The sequence below is a fragment of the Talpa occidentalis genome, unplaced genomic scaffold, assembly GCF_014898055.3.
Source record: "Talpa occidentalis isolate TD23 unplaced genomic scaffold, MPIMG_talOcc4v2.1 talOcc4.15, whole genome shotgun sequence".
NCBI lineage: Eukaryota > Metazoa > Chordata > Mammalia > Eulipotyphla > Talpidae > Talpa > Talpa occidentalis.
The window spans coordinates 2605254-2622866 of record NW_023601543.1 but is presented as its reverse complement, the minus strand read 5'-3'; the positions used below and the strand labels follow the sequence as shown (position 1 = coordinate 2622866).

The window sequence follows — 17613 nt, the reverse complement described above, 5'->3', positions numbered from 1 at the left end:
TCCCTGTTGGAACCCCTGTCACTGCTTGTGGCAGCGGCCTTGCGAGTCCCCTGACCTTCAGCTCCATAGCGGCCCCCAGGGTGATGACGCCTTCCTTCTATGTCCTTTCCTCGGAACATCGAGGCTCTTGTCCCATTTCTGCCTTTTGCCTTCACTGCACTTCAGGTTTTGTTCCTACCAGTTCTGTTCTCGCCTCCTTCCGTAGCTGCGGCCCCAGCTTGCTCCACCCCGGCCAGCTTGAGCACCGGTGGAGTGCACTCCAGGGGCCGGGATCTGCTGGAGCCCAGTCCTGCCAGCTCCCTCGTGCAGCCTTAGTCCTACCGGGTCTGGCAGCCAGTAACCTGGCAGTTGCTCCAGTAGAGAACCCTGAGCTATGGTGAGAGGCGCCTGGAACAGCTCAGGAGGCCAGAATTTTGAGGAGCCTGGGAAATGGTCTTGAGAAAACGATGCTTAAGTGTGCTCTGAAAAATGAGTCAGACTTCTCGAGGTGCTTGGCGGGGCCTGGGTTGGAGAGCAGCATGAGAGAGGCCCTGTGACAAAAAGGGGCCGTGCAGAGATGGCCACGTGGCCCTCTGGAGCTGGGGAGACAGTTGAGGGCTGAGCCAAGAGGTGGATGGGGCAGACCTGGGCCTTGTACACCCTGTGAAGGATTTAAGTTTGTAGAGCTGAGAGTGAGAGCCTTTGACAGTGGCTGAAGTGGGGCAACGAGGGCATCAGCTTTGGCTTTTGTACAAGGTCACCCAGGCTGTTGTGTCTTGAGGGCAGAGAAACTGCTGGGAGAGTTGGAGACGTTGATTAGGAGGTCGACATGGGAGACTGGATTAAGGATAATGGAGAAGGGGGTGTCCGGGATGACTCTGGGGTGCTGACTTTTGTGTCCAGGTAGACGGAGTGGCAGCCGCTGAGCAGGAAGATGTCGTTTGGAGAGAGAAGTGCCTGCCGCGAGTTTTGCTCTGGACATCTCGAGCTTTAGGGGCCTCTGGGGGCTCTTCCAGCTCTGTGTTTCCTGCGACCTCTTGGATCTTTGCATTTGATTCATTTATTGTGACCTCACACCCAGTGGGCCTAAAACTGAAAATGTCCATTTCATAGCCCCCCTGTGTTCTTCACGTCTCTGGCTGGGGTCACGGTTGTGCTGACACTGGGGACCAAACCCAGAGCACCTTTGATTCTTCCCAGCAAGGCACGTCTTGTTTTTAATATTTTTGCTTTTTCTTTTTGTATTCTTATTTCCATGTTGATATTAGAGTATTGGACTTTTATTTAGTGTCTGTATTTTTAGGCCTAAGCCTAGCATTTAGGAATTTAGTTGAACAGACGCGATGCAATCTGGGCGCGGTAACAGACTGTGCTGTATGTTTGTAATGACTGGCCCATACAGAGAAGTAGGCACATCATATAGGCACGCATGCTGCACGTAGCTACTGGGCATTGCTTTTTCCTCTTGGCTTTGGCTTTCAGTCACATCAGGAGGTGTCGCCCCCCCCCCCACCCCATGGCAACAGCTAAGAAACGCCTCCTTACAGGTACAAATAGAAAGCCCGGCAGGTGCTCGCCATTCCCGCTGAGTGACTCTTTGTGGGGCACGGTGACGTCTGCAGAGGCCGAAATGGTCTTGGCTGTAATGACAGCTGGCACCTGTGACCCGCGCCACGCCAGGGGCCGGGGCCAAAGCCTGTGATTTCTGGCCACCCCTACTTTACAGGGTCATGTGGCTCAGACATACAATGGCTGCCAAGGCCATCCAGGTACTAACTGTCACGGGGCCGCTCCGAGCCAGCATGCTCTGACTCTGGGGCTTGTGTTCTTTTCTCTACACCTTGATGGCCACCCTCTTAGACTTTTAATCTGGGAATTGTGACCTCTCAAGAACTGAGAAAATGCTGCAGGGAGGTCGAGCTTCTCCAGTAACTGCCCATTTTGTCAAAACCGGAAAGTTGGTTAGCACAAAGAGTTAACTAAGGCTCTGAGCACACTTGAAATTTGCCAGGTTTTCCTCTGCTTGTTTTTCCATGTTACACACACAGGTCTGTGACGGTCGGCCCCTGGTATATTCCTGTAACTGCCACCAACAGTCAAAACACACAGCCACCCTGCCGCTGCCAACAACTCTCCCACGGCACCCCTAGTCGCCCAGCCCCCTTCCCCTCACCCTCCTTGAAGCCACTTCTCTGGTCTCCTTTACGGTTTGTCATTTCCAGAATGTTGCGAATGGATCATAGAGTACATGCCCTTTGGAGACTGGCTTGTCCACTCGGCACAATGCCCTTGGGACGCTTCCGGGCGGCGCATGGCCCCTCTTTCGCGTGTGCCTCTGAGCAGCGTTCCAATCCTGCCCCCTCCAGCCATAGACTCCTTGAATTTCTGTGTAACTCATGCTATATTCGTATTTTACAAAGAAATGCTTGGTTTTTTTTAATTGCATTTTAAGGTAAAACCGTTTTATTTACATCTCCCCCCCTCCAAGGGCATATTGTCAATGAACAAAAAATTCACTGAACATCTTTCACATTTTTTCTTTATTTTCGAAGTCGCTTAACACAGCGTTTAAAGAAAAGTCTGGATTAAGCAGCCAGCGTGGCCTCTCCCGTTCTGCCCCGCGACCCGTCTTTCCCTGGTAGCCGGTGGCGGTGTGTTTCGCGTGCTGCCTTTTTCCTTTTCTCCACTTCAACTTATTTTTCCATGTGCCGTAATTATTCTAATAGCTGTATGCTTAGTCCATTGAGTTGACTAAGTGGAATTTTCTCCACCCTGCTGTCCACCTCGGGCTCCAGTGAGCATCTGCAGGCGTGTGGCTTTTTCTCCCGATGAACGACAGCTGTAAAATCCGCGCTTAAGAGTGAAATTACAGCACAAGAAGCAGGGCTGTTTTTTATGGCCCTTTAATGTGTGCCCCCAGGCCTCGCTTTGCATCTCCATCTTTCCAGGATTTACTAAGCAAGCTGCCAGTGCTTTTTATAGCCCTGAGGCCACGTGTGGAGATGGAGCGATTCACTTACACAAAGGTCGTGGGGTAAAGTGAAATGACGCATTCAGAGCCCCTCTCGCAGTACCTGGCACAGGTGAGGCATTCCAGACTGGCTAGCTGCTGCGCCCATGGTGCCAGGAGAGTGGGTCACTGCACTGGTGACCCCACACTCCAGCTGTCTTTTGGGTCCCTGGCACCCAGCCTGGGTACAAAACAGTGGAGAGGCACTGCTGTGCTCAGGCCCTCCTCCTGTGCCTGATAACACTGCTTCAGATGCTCGGTTTCAGGTGGGGGCACTGTTATGCCACGTTATGGTGTTAATGTGCAGACAGAGGGCAGCCCTGGGACCCCCAAGCTTGTGGGCTCTAATGGGGTCCAGCCATCTATGTGCACAAAGACAAAACATACTTGGTGTGAAAGAACTTCAATGGAATTATTGTGCATAGAAATGGAGAGCAGGAGAGGATATTGTGTCCCAATAAAAGACCCCACATCACCCATCCCCTAGTGGATAAATGCCCAGTCAAATAGGGTGGGCCCAAAGCAGGGCCACCAGGGCCCAAAAGCTTGCCACAAGTCTAAGGCACCTTCTGGCAGGAACACATAGGAAAGGGGCAGAATGGGCCAGGCCAGTATGGAAGGAAAAGAACAAAGTCATGGTACAAATCAAGGTAAAGGCTGCCCTTGTCTGCCTCCCCCCCCTCGGTCTCTCCTCCACGTGTCTCTGCATGTGTCTTCTCCAAGTCCCCCAAGCTCCGGGTGCAAGTGCAGAGCCAGGAAGCAAGCTCGCCCACTTCTCACGTGCCTCTCCTCTGTGCGTCCCCCTCTGTGTGTCCAGAGCCCGCCCGCCCCCCTTCTGTGTCATAGAGCTTCGCCTGGCCATTCAGCTGCGCCCATAGTTAAGTGGGTGGGGAACATGGTGCCACCCATTTTGTGGAGCTGTCTCTGCTGTAGTGGCAACAGGACAGCGAAGGAAGGGGTGTAATCGCAGTCTGAGCCAGTGCAGAGCTCCTAAGCGGGAAGTGTGGTCCATCCTGCTTGATCTCACTGGGAAGCAAGCTTCTTTAGAGGTGGAGCTTGCTCAGCTTAAGCCACAGTGGGACTGTTGGAAGTTGGGAAAGAGCTCTCATCCTAGACAAAGAGAGCCCCCTGTCCCCTACAAAGCACATAGCCTGATTTAGACACAACGTAAGCTGGAACACAGACGGTTGTGGGAGAGACGCTTGTGGAGCAGGCTGGAGGGTCATCCGGGCCCTTGACCGAGGGGGCCAGTCTTCATTCGGTAGGCAGAGCACAGCGGCCATTGCTGGCGTGTGTTTGGGTTGCGCAACTGACTGTTCTCAAGCTCGCTTTCATGTGTGGTGTAGGCCATGTTTTTGTTCAGAAACCGATAAAAGGACCGAGGCAAATGCCCTGAAAGCATACGATTGCTTTGATATGATTTTGTTGTTTTTATTTAACTGATGGAAATACTGACTTTTGTATTTTTGTCCATTACAGGATTCTACTCTGATACTTGATGTTCCTCTGGGTGTGATCTCAAGAATTGAAAAAATGGGAGGCGCAACGAGTAGAGGAGAGAACTCCTATGGGCTAGATATTACCTGTAAAGTAAGAGATCCAGTACTTCCTTCCACAACGAAAAAAAGGCACATTAGTGTTGAATGAAAAATTAATGTAGGCTTAAAAAAAATCAAAGACTATAATCTATAATGTCCAGTCCTGGAAAGAGCTGGAAGGACCAGGAGGTCATCTGTCTCAATGGTTCTCAGTCCCAGGTACCTGGGAAAGCTTACAAAAAATGTAGACCTTTGGGTTCTACCCCAAATCCAACAGTACAATCACCTCTGAAGACCAGGCCCCGAAGGTTGGACTGGAACCCCCCTGGGGTGACCCCGAACTGTGGTCTAGTGCCAGGTCCGTGGTGGGGGTTTCCTTCATCTCTTTTCGCACGGGCGCCAGTAGGTTGAGGGTCTGGCTCCGAGGCGCCTGTGCCACCAGCTTTTCCCCGGTGTCCGTTCCCACAGGTCAGACTCAGACTTCAGGGGGACTTTGCAGTTCGTGTCAGCTGCGGTCGTCTCTTCCACATTGACTTTCTCGTTGGCAAGATGCGGCAGTAATTATATCAGAGTCACATAGTGAGAAGTTGCCTGAAGCCTGGCGCTCTGGCACATTACATTACAAGTAGTTGTTGGAGTCCTGGCTAGACCAGAATAAACATTTATCTAGAAATAGTTCAGTTTCTGGCAGAGCAGTCAGAGAATGATGCCATCGAGTCGTCATGTGAGCCCAGGCCCTTGGGAGGGAGGTCCCCCGCGGGTCTTTGAGCTCCCAGACTCCTCGTACCCACCGCAAACTCTCGAATCATCGAAATGATGACTCCTCCTCTTGACTAGCGCTTGGCACCATGACCCAGCAGCCAGTATCCCATTTCCTTGGAACACGTGGCAATTGGGTTTTGGTTTTAGCTTTTCAAATGGATGCCCAGGCCCCTGGAGCAGGCGAGGTTCCGGGGCAGCCATCTTTATATGCAGTGGCCGATTGTGGGGCGTTCGCTGGAAGCCCCGAGAGTCCTCTTTTCTGCTCTTCCTTTGCTGCTGCCTGCATTCTGGGGTGACTTGTGGCTGACAAGGCCTCTGCTGGACCTTCATGCCGAAGACTTAAGCGTGAAGAAAGCTCGCAAGATAAATAAAAAAGGGCTTTGAAAAATAGGAAGATGGTGACACCTAAGAGGGCAGGGCCTGATTGTCTCACTCCCCATGCGGAGGCTCTAACGGTCGGCCAGCTCTTAGTCACAGTGCCTTGATTAACTGGAGGCACCTCAAAAACTCCATCTTTGAAAATAAGAGAATGCTATCCATGTTGTTATGTAATACAAATTGATACTAAAGGTAGGGGCTTATTTTGCCCGGATTCAGTCTAAAAGGTTTCCCTGCTTATTGCAGAGCTGCCTCTCTGAAGGTGCCTGCGTAATTTGGTTTTGAGCATTAATGTTCAGTTCCTGGAGGCGTTGGCATTACCAGCACGGGGCACTTTTTGTGGTTTTTATGGAACTCCCTGAAAGTGAAATTGCATAATAAAAATACATGACGTTACTTGTTTGTGAGCTTGGAATGCCAATCATTTGCTAATTTTTTGAAACTGACTTTAAAGGAAAAGCATGAGGGGGTCGCATCTCTATTGTGTGACATGTTTGATGATTCTGAGATTATATTTGATAGCAGATACAAAGCTCTGTGAATAAAATACTATTTAGGAATTAAAGTGATCGCAGAAAACTGTCAAAGTAGATAGAGAGGATGACGTGCAGGACTAGGCGTGGTTTTCTTCATACAGAGTGAGTTCTAGCTCTGTCTTCTCTGTAGCGTGGGTTGCTTTGTCTTTGCATTCCTGACTGTGAAGGGTGTGTTCGCATGCTAAGCTGGACATTTGAAAATATCACACAAAGCAATGTCATGTGCTCTGTAATCTTGGCTAACTGTCCTCTCAGGTAAGTGAGCCGTGCGCCCTGAGGTGAACAGAAGGCTGTTTTGCTAATGAGAATGACTTTCTTGAAGACTCAACTGTCCCGTTTCTCCTCCACCCTCCAGGACATGAGGAACTTGAGGTTCGCGTTGAAGCAGGAAGGCCACAGCAGAAGGGACATGTTTGAGATCCTCACCAAATACGCCTTTCCCCTGGCCCACAGTCTGGTAAATTCCAGGATCCTCCTCTCCTTGGCAGGTTCTTGGGTGTCTCCTCCTTCCTTTCTCCTGCGCTGAGCTTCCCAGTTCTGACTCTCCTTCCCTTGCCCCAACCATCGCACTTCCTCCCTCGTCACTGCTAAGGTGGCTCTGTCTCCCCACAGAGGCCCCATGTCCCTGCAGTCTCCTCCCGAGGCTGCCGCCCTTGCTGCTAGCCACACACCTTCTGGGTTTGGCTGCTGTCTGTGCCTTTGCTGTCATTGCTAACGTGTCCAAAGTCGTTGTCGTCCTGCCCAGGTTGCTCAGATGCCTCCAGCATCCCTGCAGGGCCACCTGCCCAGAAGTAGCCTGGCACCCTCTGAGCCCACAGCTCTGTCTGCAGCCTCAGGCACAGGCCTTTTGCTCTCTGCCTGGGCACTGGTCAGGCGGCCCTGTCCCTCTCCTTTAAAGACGGTGTCTGTCTTACTTGTCTTTCTCCACTTGAAGCCTTTCACAGAGGGCCCGCTTTATGGGCTGAATATTCGTGTCCCCATAGTCTCCCAAGTTGAAGCTGTCACCCTCAGTGTTTTGGCATTTGGCAATGGGGCCTTTGGGAGATGATAAGTTTTAGGTGAGGTCGGAGGGTAGAGCCCCATGAGGGACTAGTGTTGTGATGACACAGGAAGGGACCTGAGCTCCCCCTCTTACCATGTGAGGACCCAGGAGCAGGTCCTGGTCAGAACCCCAGCGTACTGGTTCCTTGACGTTGGACTTTCCGGTTCCAATGCAGTGAGACATAAATGTTTGTTATTTAAGCCCCCCAGTCTACAGTATCAATCTGCAGGAGCAGTTTTTCTGGGTGATGGGGACACACAGGTGCATACGATACAGATGCACCTGTGTAGGATACCCAGAGAACAAAAAGCAAGGGTGTTAAGTCCAGGAAGGCTTCCTAGAGAAGGCACATCCTGAAAGATGAGTAGGAGTGTTAGCCAGGCAGACATGTTCTTGGCAAACTGGAGCAGTGTATGCTAGTGTGGAGAGAGCAGGTCGCACACTTGGGTGGTGTGGGAGGAATAAGGTGGTGGCAGCCAGAGATGGTGCTGAGAGGGAAGGCCGGGCCTAAGCTTGTAGCACCTCACATGCCCTCACAGCAAAGCGTTGCTTTTTATCTGAAGACAAGGGGGTCCTTTAAAGTGGGTTAAGCAGGAAAGTGACATGATGAGATTTCTAGTCAAACAGATGACTAGGGCGACAGGGGTCAGGATTCCATTTCAGGGAATCTTTGTTAGTGCATACTGATGAGGACTTGAAATGGGGCAATGGAGAGGGATAGGAGAGACATTCGAGAAAGATCTAGAAGGTAAGATCAGTAGGATTAGTTGATTGACTGAATACAGTTAAGAAGACAGATGGGATGATAGAGAGAGAAGAATCCAGCCTGGATAACGAAACCGGGTTGAAGGTGGCGGGGCCAGCAGGCGGGCTGGGGATCCCAGATAGGAGGGAGGAAGAGGAGGCAGTGCACTCTGCTGGAGGTCAGCTGAGTGGTGAGAGTCCGCAGGCCAGCCCCTGGAGACAGAGCCGTGCAGGAGGCAGGTGGCTGCGTGAGTCCTGGCGCTCCGGCCGAGGAGGGGTTTGTCTGGTAGGCTGGACGTGATCATTGGCATTTTCATAAATGTGGCCAAAATTGCCAGAAGAGAGAATTACAGTGAGAAGAGGTACAGTGGGTGACCCGGAGAAATGTCAGCCTCCAATGGTTCTGATTGTAGATGAGTGTAAAGAATGCTGTTTTTCCAAATGGTTTCAAATGACATTTCAAATGTACTTTGTGGGCCTTTGCTGAATAAATAAATAATTTATACATAAAAGTAATAGTGTCCCAGGAATATTAAAACGTTTTCCCCAGGAAATGTGGTAGAAAGCAAACTAGGGGAATTATTTATACAAACGGAAGTCTAAATGGTAATTTACATGGTAGCTGCTTTCGACCTATGAGCCTTCAGTCAAGTTTTGGGGTTACAGTACTTTGATGCAGCTACCTGAAGCAGCTCACTGTCATCACGTGGATTAGGCTGAAATCACTTGTTTGTGAACCTGTTACTCAGAATGATGAACTTTGCCAGATTTTAGTGCTTCCTGTGGTTCTCTCTAAAATTTTAGACTTTTTCTCCCCTACTTTAATGAAAGCATCTTCTTCCTTTATGGGAAGGAGTCTTGTTTCTTAAGTGTGTGTAATCTGTGAGATGAAAATGAGGTAATTGGACATTGCTGCTCCCTTAAATGGCAGATGGAAGCTTTAAAAAAGGCAAATGTCTTCAATTTCAGAAATCAAATTAGAGAAAATGCTCACTAAATTCCTGTTCAAACATTGCAAAATTCTTTCAGAAACAAAGTAGGTAGTGAATGTTTAAGGTCAGGTTTTCTGAGCTGTAGTTTGTTTGCTTCATAAGAAGGGCCTGATCTTCCTGAGGATCACCCCGGTCTGTGGCTGTGTCACTGAGTGGCTGCCAGATCATTTGAAAGCACTGCAGAGCTTATCATGCAGCCCTCCGAATGCTGTGGAGATGATTCTCTTCTGTAACTGTCTCCTTTTTGAATGATACTTGATTTTTATGAGTCTGATTCTCAAACACCCAGTTCTGAAACACGAGACAGCAAGTTCTGGGTGGAAGGAAGCTGTCTGTGAAGGGCCTTCATGAGATGTAGGGACCCTAATTCTGTGACAGACAGCACCCCCTCCTTGAAGGAGACTCATGGATTGCTCAATAGTTACAGATTCTACTAAATGAAAATAAATTTGATCTAGCTGTCTCAAGCAACTCCACACAAGTTATATAGGGTCATGTAAAAATAAGGCTAATTAACTGAAAGCTAAAATCTTGTTATTTCAGATAATCCGCACCCTTCCAAGGTACGTCGGTGGTAAAACGTAGCTAAATTAAAATGACAATTTACATTTTCTTTGTCTAAACTGCTTTTACACCTAGTGTGAAATTGGAGATTTTCATGTCAGTTTTGTCCTTTAACATTTTTCAAATGTTCCATTGTATTATTTTTAATCCTGGAAAATTACACGATTGTCTTTTGTTTTAAGTCTTAGTGCAAGGAATCTTTTGCTTGGTAGGACTCTGAATTGATGAAATGCCCGAGTGCTGACAGCAGAGCCAAATAAAGGAGGCCTGCTTGTTGGAAGGCGGGCTGCCCACCGGAGCGACCTTTGCAATGTCCCTTTCGTGGCTTTCAGGTTGCACTCAAGTCCTGGTAGCTGCCAACATCGGGGAGGCCTAGTGAAGGGTGCCCGGGCCCTCCCTGTACATTTCTTCATGATGGCTTGTGAACCATTTCAGAATAACTTTCAGAAAAAGTAAAGTAGCCCTGGAATATCAGGATCAGAGGCAGCCTTAGCCCAGACTCCCGAAGGGTCTGCTGTGTCCATGTGGCCCTTGGGATCAGGCTTGGTGGGGGTGGGGCGGGTTCTGCCTGGAGTGGCACCTGGCTAAATGCCAGCAGGCCTGCTGCGGGCCAGGTACAGGACCAGGCCCTACACAAGATCCACGGGGCGGGGGAGGGGGGGCTGCCTCCAGCACTGATCACCAGCCAACTTTGGGCAAAGGTCCTGTCTGGCCTGGGACAGAATCCGTCTGCAGCTGCCCACAGGCCCAGAATGGGGCCCTGCAGTGTAGGAGAACGTTTTTAAAGACGTCATTGTGCTCCTTTGAGATAGTCACCCTCTTTAAAAATCACTCCTGAATTTTCTTTCTTTTTGGGGGAGGGGGTGTGTCTTTTACTTGATCAATTGCTGATACTATTTAAAATCCACAGACATATTTTAATCTGGAAATCTGATTTTTATGGCGCATCCTTTCAAAACAATGCATAAGTATGTCTGTAGCCATAGAAAATTGAGTTTTCAAAAGTAATTACTATTCAAGGTAGAAAGCAGCGTAAGTCTAGTCTAAATTTTCCTGGTTATTTGTTAAAAGGTTCAGTTTGGGCTATGATTTTATGGTGAGCAAATCTGGTGAAGCAGAGTATACTATTAGTGGACTGTTAATTCCTTCGCCCTGAGCTTGAAATTCTTTTTTCCTTTTTTTTTTTTTTTGCCTTTTCCAGCCAATATTTGCATTTTTAAATGAAGAAAAGTTTAACGTGGATGGATGGACAGTTTATGACCCAGTTGAAGAATACAGAAGGCAGGTATGTCACAGTTAGCGTGGCACATGGCAGATCCCAGACATGACCATGATACGTCCTTGGTCATACTCTCTGAGAATCAGTAATAGCCTTGCTAAATATGCATTCAGTGGCATGGTCTAAAATAGCTTATTTTATTTCTCTATTATGATGTAATCTACTAGCTCATTCCTTCACCATTTCAAGCTGCCTTGGAGGCCGGACGCCACAGTTCTGTTTCTTCCATGAAGAACAGCAGTTATGTGGGGTGGTAGTTCATGAAATGAGCACACACTGGGGGTCTAGAACTCTCAAGCTTCCCTGCTTGACTATTTGGGAGTTGCTATTGCTGTATGTTGGTATATTTGGAGGTTTAACTAGCTGACGGTTAAATATCAATGATATTATGGGGCCAAGTGAATTTGAGCTTTTTCTGTAATGATGAGGTTTCCGAGAAAGCTTCTGTGAATGACTATTACAATTGCCTTCACTGCTCTCTTAGGGAAACTTCACCCGCGTACATGCTTATTTGCTCTAAGAAAGGAAGGAGGCCTCCCCGGTGGCGCAGCGGTTGAGCACTGGGTTGCGAGGCTGCCCGCAGCCTCTGCAGTACCGGTTCGATCCCCGGCTGCTCCCCGGCCACCGGAGGAGGGTCCCACATGGTGCGCAGACCCCTCCTGCCGCCCGCTGCTCCCTCAGCGGTGTGCTTCGGTCCTTCTGCCTGCTCTGCTCCCCGCTCTGGCTCTGGTGAATTCTCTCACCCTCCCGCGCTTCTGACTGTGCCCAGTGCGTGTATAAATAAATAAATAAATAAATCTTAAAAAAAAAAGAAAGGAAGGAGACTTGGTATCATGTTGCTGCTCAAGGACAAAGGTCTCTTGGGGCATCTTTATGAAGCCCCTGTGCATATTCTGTAGCCAGAGACACTGCTGGGTCTCGGGTGTGTCCCTTTTGAGGACAGCTAGGAGTTTTATGGTGAATTTTTTCATAACTCTCAGTCTACAAAGCTCTTAAAATAATAGGGAGATTTTGTTGAGTGACCTTTGAGGATCCCGTCAAGACCAGCTACTTTCTATGGAAAGGCAGGAGTGTTAAGTAAAGCCGCAGAGCCCTGGGCTTGAGAAAGCCCCTCTAGCTGCCAGCCCCCAGGCCAGTTTCCTTTTCAGTCTGATCCGTGGTGTGCGGAGTCATGAGCGGAATCGATGCCCTAGAAGGGGGTGCGGGAGCGCACGAGTGCTGTAGTGCACCCCGTTACTTCCAGAACTCAGCTGTAGACGCTGGAGTTTTCCAAGGCTGTTTGCGCCTCTCATTTGAATGACCCGTCATGGGTCAGCTCTCGAGAAGGACCACTCAAACCTCAGGCGCGTTTTGGAGACTTCTGTAACATTATGTGTTAAGTTATTTGTACCTGACTTTGGGAATGTTATTGACAATATTAAGACTTATTTTTTTAGGTCAAAGCTTCTAGCTTGAAAGCAAACAGTGGCATGCGTGTATGAGCTGTGGAAGGTACTCTTTTCTAGACTGCCATTACACACCATCTTTTTTCTTATAACTTTCTGATGGGACTTAGAGCTCTAAGCGGACTCAGCAGCAGACTCATCTGTTTGGTCCGTGGTCTGTAGACCACGGACCTAAAGAAAAGACCTAAAGAAAAGGTACAAATGTCTGTCCCAAAGCAAGCACCCACGTAGCTCACTTCCGTGTGTGTATTTGTGTATTTGTGAGTATGGGGAGAGAATATTCCACCACCTCTGCATCTTGTCAGTCCCAGATACAATTTTGTGGGTAGATGGTAGGATGGGAGGTATCATCCGAGTGTCCCTGTTACTCGGCAGTCCGCTCCTAATGCAATGACTGTATTTCTCATACAAACTGTAGGGCGGGCAGCAACCGCAGACAACTTGATTGTAAAGCTCTTAGGAGGTGGCGAAATGGGCCTCCCCAGAGGGGTTTTCCTTCACTTCCCCTCTGTGACTTGCCTCATAAACTTAGCCTCTTTCTACTCTGGAGCAGACTCAAGCCTTCATTCTGTTTCGAGTGGGGAGAGGAAGTTACCAGATGTCTTTTCTACCCTCACTTAGGCGCGGGTTATGATTACGCGATGTATTTGTCTTTGGGGTGGGGGAGGTGCACGGGTGAGGGGTGAACTCGGGTGTATCTGTATCTGCAAGCAGCGAGGAAGAGCTTGTTGTGCTAGAAAGCAGTCTCAAGTTCGGGAGTGTTTACCAAGGGTAGTTTAGAACTGTGGATGCACCAGTGTTCTGTCTCGTGTTCTGATGTTGTCTGGATTATTGAGCTGGCTCCCTTCTTACAAATGGTGCCACCACCCCGTGGTCAAAGGCACATGCAGTCTCTGCTAGAAAGAAGACAGGAGAGTCAAGGCCACGCGCAGGGTCGAAGTGCCGCGGCTCTGACGCAGCCTCCCTCTCTTCTCGCAGGGCTTGCCCAACCACCACTGGAGAATAACTTTCATCAATAAGCGCTATGAGCTTTGCGACACGTACCCCGCGCTGCTGGTGGTCCCCTACCAGGCCTCGGATGACGACCTCAAGAGAGTGGCTGCTTTCAGATCCCGAAATCGAATTCCAGTGAGTACTGCAACTGGTCTTTTTCTCAAGGAGTGTCTTTTATTCCCTAAGATCTGTGGTCAGGTCATTCAGGAAATACTCTTGTGGAATTTCAGTCAAACCAATAGGGACCAGGTAGGTGCCTAGGGAGGGCGGAGCAGCAGCTGAGCGGGAAGGAGAGGCAGCCCTGGCGCCAGAGCTCCCCGCCAGGCGGGAACCAGGCAAGTGGCCCTGACGCAGCCGGCAGTGCCGAGGAAGGAAGGAAAGAGGGAAGGAAGGGTCTGGGTGGTTTCCACCCTTGCAGCATGATGTCGGACATGTGATGGGCCGAGCACACCATCGGGGGTCAAGTGCAGCCTGTTCCAGACTTGAGCTGTCATGGGCCTAGTGCACAGAGTTTCTCTTTGGCTCTTAAATATTTATGTGCATGCCATAGTCTTCTCCATGCACATAAATTTTATTGACTAAAAATGTGGAGAATCTGCCCCCTCTGTTTATTTTCAGGGCCTGCCATAATAAGTACATTGTTTTGCTTTGTTTTTCAAAATTGTAAGAGAAGGGATGAAGAATTTGAGATTTAATGTCACCTTGCCTTTAACCTCCAAGTCTAGACATTCCTGTCCTTAAAAGGATATTTGTATGAAACTTTTGTAATCTGTCAACCTCATGTGAATGGTAACATTTAAAATCACTTGCCTCTCTAATTATGACTGCCACTCATCTCTTCACGATGTCTACTGTAGGCGAAAGCATGCTCGCTCACTCATGCTGCCAGAACACAGTGCTGAGGAAGCTGGAGTCACAAGTGTACTCCTCTGCTTGCACATAATTTCTGGGTCATGACCACGGACTCTACCCATGCCCTAGCCAGGTGTCTAGCCCCTGAGGAGAACAGCGCTGGGGTAGCTTGGACAGATTTTGTTCATGCCTTCATTCAGTTAATCTTTATTGGTCATCTGCTTTCTCAAAGGGGTGTGTGTGTGTGTGTGTGTGTGTGTGTGACAGAGAGAGAGAGACATGTGGTTTGGGGCAAGGAAGGGATGAATCAACTGTGCACAGTCCATTGCACCCAGGCTGCCATCTTGAGACAGTAGTCTCTCTCATTCTCAGTGAACAAGAGTCTGCTGTAGAACAAATTGAGTGGTTATTTTTTTGCTTCTTTACCCATTATGTTAATCTTTCTAAGACTAAGTTGTCCATCACTTCTATACCTTTATAGATATGATGCCTAGAAATATCTAATGGCAGATAATGTGTTTCTTCTGATGCACTTTCTAATCACCTGACTCTTGACTATAACCCAGAAAATACTTGTGCTTTTAATGTGAAATCATTAATAGTTGCCCTTCAGTTCTTTTTAAAGAGCCTATATAAAATATAAAAAGCATTGATGAGAAAGAGATCTTGTTATTTTGTGCATAAATAATAACATACATATGATTCTATCACTTACTGGTCAGTATCTGCTCGTCTGCCAGTGTGCTTAGTCACATTCCTGTTCAGAGATGTCCGGGTTCTCTATTATAAACATGCTGTGGTAAACATCTTTTGGTAGTGACTCCTTAATGTACCTCCCAAGCAATGAGAAGGGACTGGAGAAGTCCGGGCTCTGGTGGCGCAGGGCAGCTTGAAATTGACATCTTGATGAGGATCTTTATCAAATAAGTCTCTTGTATCTGTAGAACTTGGCTCTTTTCAAAGTGATCTTGTATGAAATCAACATGCTGTCCACCATAGTCTAACTGTGTTATGTGTCACTTCTGTTTCAATAAACCTGAAAAAAATTAGATTAAAAAAATAAAAGGGTTTTCCTATCCCTGATGACTCTTGAAATAAAGGCCATCGGAGGTAGGGAGAGCAGATCTCATCTCTAGGTCGAAAGTAAGAAAAGGGAGGCTTGGCGGATCCTGTGCCTTTCCACTGGCTTCCAGAGCGGTTTGGTTGCGCGTCTCTGTCGGTGCTGACGAAGGGAAGATACCGACGGCATTGGTGATTCCAGCCGCTCTCTCCTAGCCAGTGCTGCTAAGTGTGTGTTTCTGGGCGCACCCAGTGAAATCGTAGGCGAACAAATTTTGCACTTCAGCAAGACCAGATACACTTCATCTTGATGTTTTAGTGCTTTGCTTCTTCTAGTTTTCATTATTTTCGCAAGATTTGGTTTTTTTCTTGATAGCTTAAAATTTCTCAACTAGGGGCCTCCCCGGTGGCGCAGCGGTTGAGCGCTGGGTTGCGAAGCTGCCCGCGGCCTCTGCGGCGCCGGTTCGATCCCCGGCTGCTCCCCGGCCACCGGAGGAGGATCCCACATGGTGCGCAGACCTCTCCTGCCACCCGCTGCTCCCCTCAGCAGTGTACTTCAGTCCTTCTGCCTGCTCTGCTCCCCGCTCTGGCTCTGGTGAATTCTCTCACCCTCCCACGCTTCTGACTGTACCCAGTGCATGTATAAACAAAACAAACAAATAAAATAAATAAATAAATAAATAAATAAAAAAAACATGCCTCTATAAAAAAAAAAAAAAAAATAGATTCAAAAAAATTTCTCAACTACCCCCAGGTGCTCTCGTGGATTCACCCGGAAAACAAGACGGTCATCGTGCGCTGCAGTCAGCCCCTCGTGGGGATGAGTGGGAAACGAAATAAAGATGACGAGAAGTATCTTGACGTCATCAGGGAGACTAACAGACAAGTCTCTAAACTCACCATCTATGACGCAAGACCCAATGTGAACGCGGTGGCCAACAAGGTGAGTCAGTCCCCTGGACTGGTAGCCCCATAGCTCGCGCGGCACCACGGGCATGCTTTGCCCTGCTGCATTCACGTGTGCTTAAATAAACCTTACGTTCGAGTTAATAGTTAAACTTGGTTAATTAAGAAAAGCAGTTCACGAATGTAGAATGTAGTTTTAATCACAGACATTATCTTCAACACAAGCTGCATTACATTCGAGTCCAATGAAAAGAAAGTTTAGGTAAATCGCAGAAGTCCAGAGCTGTACTGAAGTCGAAGTTTGGCCAGAATCAGGCCTAAGTTCAAGTCTGGAGCTTTGCAGGCTGTTGATGATCGGCCTCATGTGTACACTATTGAGGCATCTGTGAGGAGTTGTGCGAATTTGTGATTGTTGAAATCCTAAATGCGTAGCTTGACCAAAACATACCATCACTGTGCTCATGAATGTGTCTTTTTGATGATTTTAAGAACATTCAAGAAGATTGATAGTGTGAATTTTACAACCACATATACAATGTGAATAATGTTCAGATTTAGTAAGATTTAATAACACACAGCGTTAATATTTTCAAAGAGCTCTGCTCTCAGCCTTTGTAAGCAGAATATGTCAAGCGCCCTTGAAGTTGACCAGGGTCCTCATCCTGAACATCAGCGAGGTACAGAGAGCTGCCTCAAGGGGTGAGGCTATTTGCTCTGTTGCTGAATAGCCCCAGATGAAAGTGATTTTTACAGCTGATGGCCGTGTTTTGGCTTGGTTTCATTCTTTCCCGTTCTTGCCAGCTGTCACTTGCAGGTGCCCGGGATGGGCCTGACACAAGGTGTTCACCCCCAGCCCTTTCCGCCTTTTGGGGGAATTGTTTCTTGTTGGCTGGAGGCTTTCATTTCATCATCTACAATATTTTGCACATCCTGAGGTCATTTTCTGGCGTCTTCAATTCTTCAAGGCTCACTTGCGAATCAGGAAACAAAACAAGTCCCGGAGCAGCTGAGACAGAGTTAGCCAATTCCTGAGTGGCACCTGCGGTGTCTACTACGCGAGCACATGCGGCAACAGTGGCGTGCGAGAGGCCCTCGTAATTCCTTGCCTCCTACATTTCCTCCTGGGAAGCCCCCTGCAGCCCCATGCCCTTGATCTTGGCCCAACTCTCTCTTACTACAGACAGTTTTAGTTTAGGCAATAACAATAATTTTGAAGAAATCAGGATGTTAAAATGATAAATAAATTAGGAATTATAAGCAAAACCTTCAGGAAATTAAATCTAAGTATGACTATCTTCTTGGATTGGTCTCAGTTTTATGTATTTCTGTTCCTGCAATGCTTCATCTATAAGTCAGAATGGAATGCATGAATAAAACACAACATTTCCATGTATGCACTGAGCCCGAAATAGATAGGCCATCACATTTAAATGAAGTATTTGGGAAGAATATTTTAAGATATAGGATGCGTAAAATGAAGGCTTCAGTTGTGTTAGCTCTAGGAGCACGTTGTCAGAGCAGGCACGTTCTCGAA

General features: G+C 48.1%; 1 protein-coding gene across 8 annotated transcripts in view; it reads left to right on the top strand.

The window, feature by feature from the left end:
* The window catches only part of MTM1 (myotubularin 1), a 70624-nt gene that overhangs the window by 31499 nt on the left and 21512 nt on the right, over positions 1-17613 (top strand). For 7 of the 8 annotated variants that reach the window (XM_037511832.2, XM_054695507.1, XM_054695506.1 and 4 more), the window contains exons 5-9: positions 4469-4579; positions 6559-6660; positions 10747-10830; positions 13248-13397; positions 15928-16116. In XM_037511832.2, the coding sequence (XP_037367729.1) occupies positions 4469-4579; positions 6559-6660; positions 10747-10830; positions 13248-13397; positions 15928-16116 (636 nt within the window). Of the gene's footprint in view, positions 1-1592; positions 3063-4468; positions 4580-6558; positions 6661-10746; positions 10831-13247; positions 13398-15927; positions 16117-17613 lie in introns of those variants that run through there. The other variant, XM_037511830.2, reaches the window with a different exon arrangement.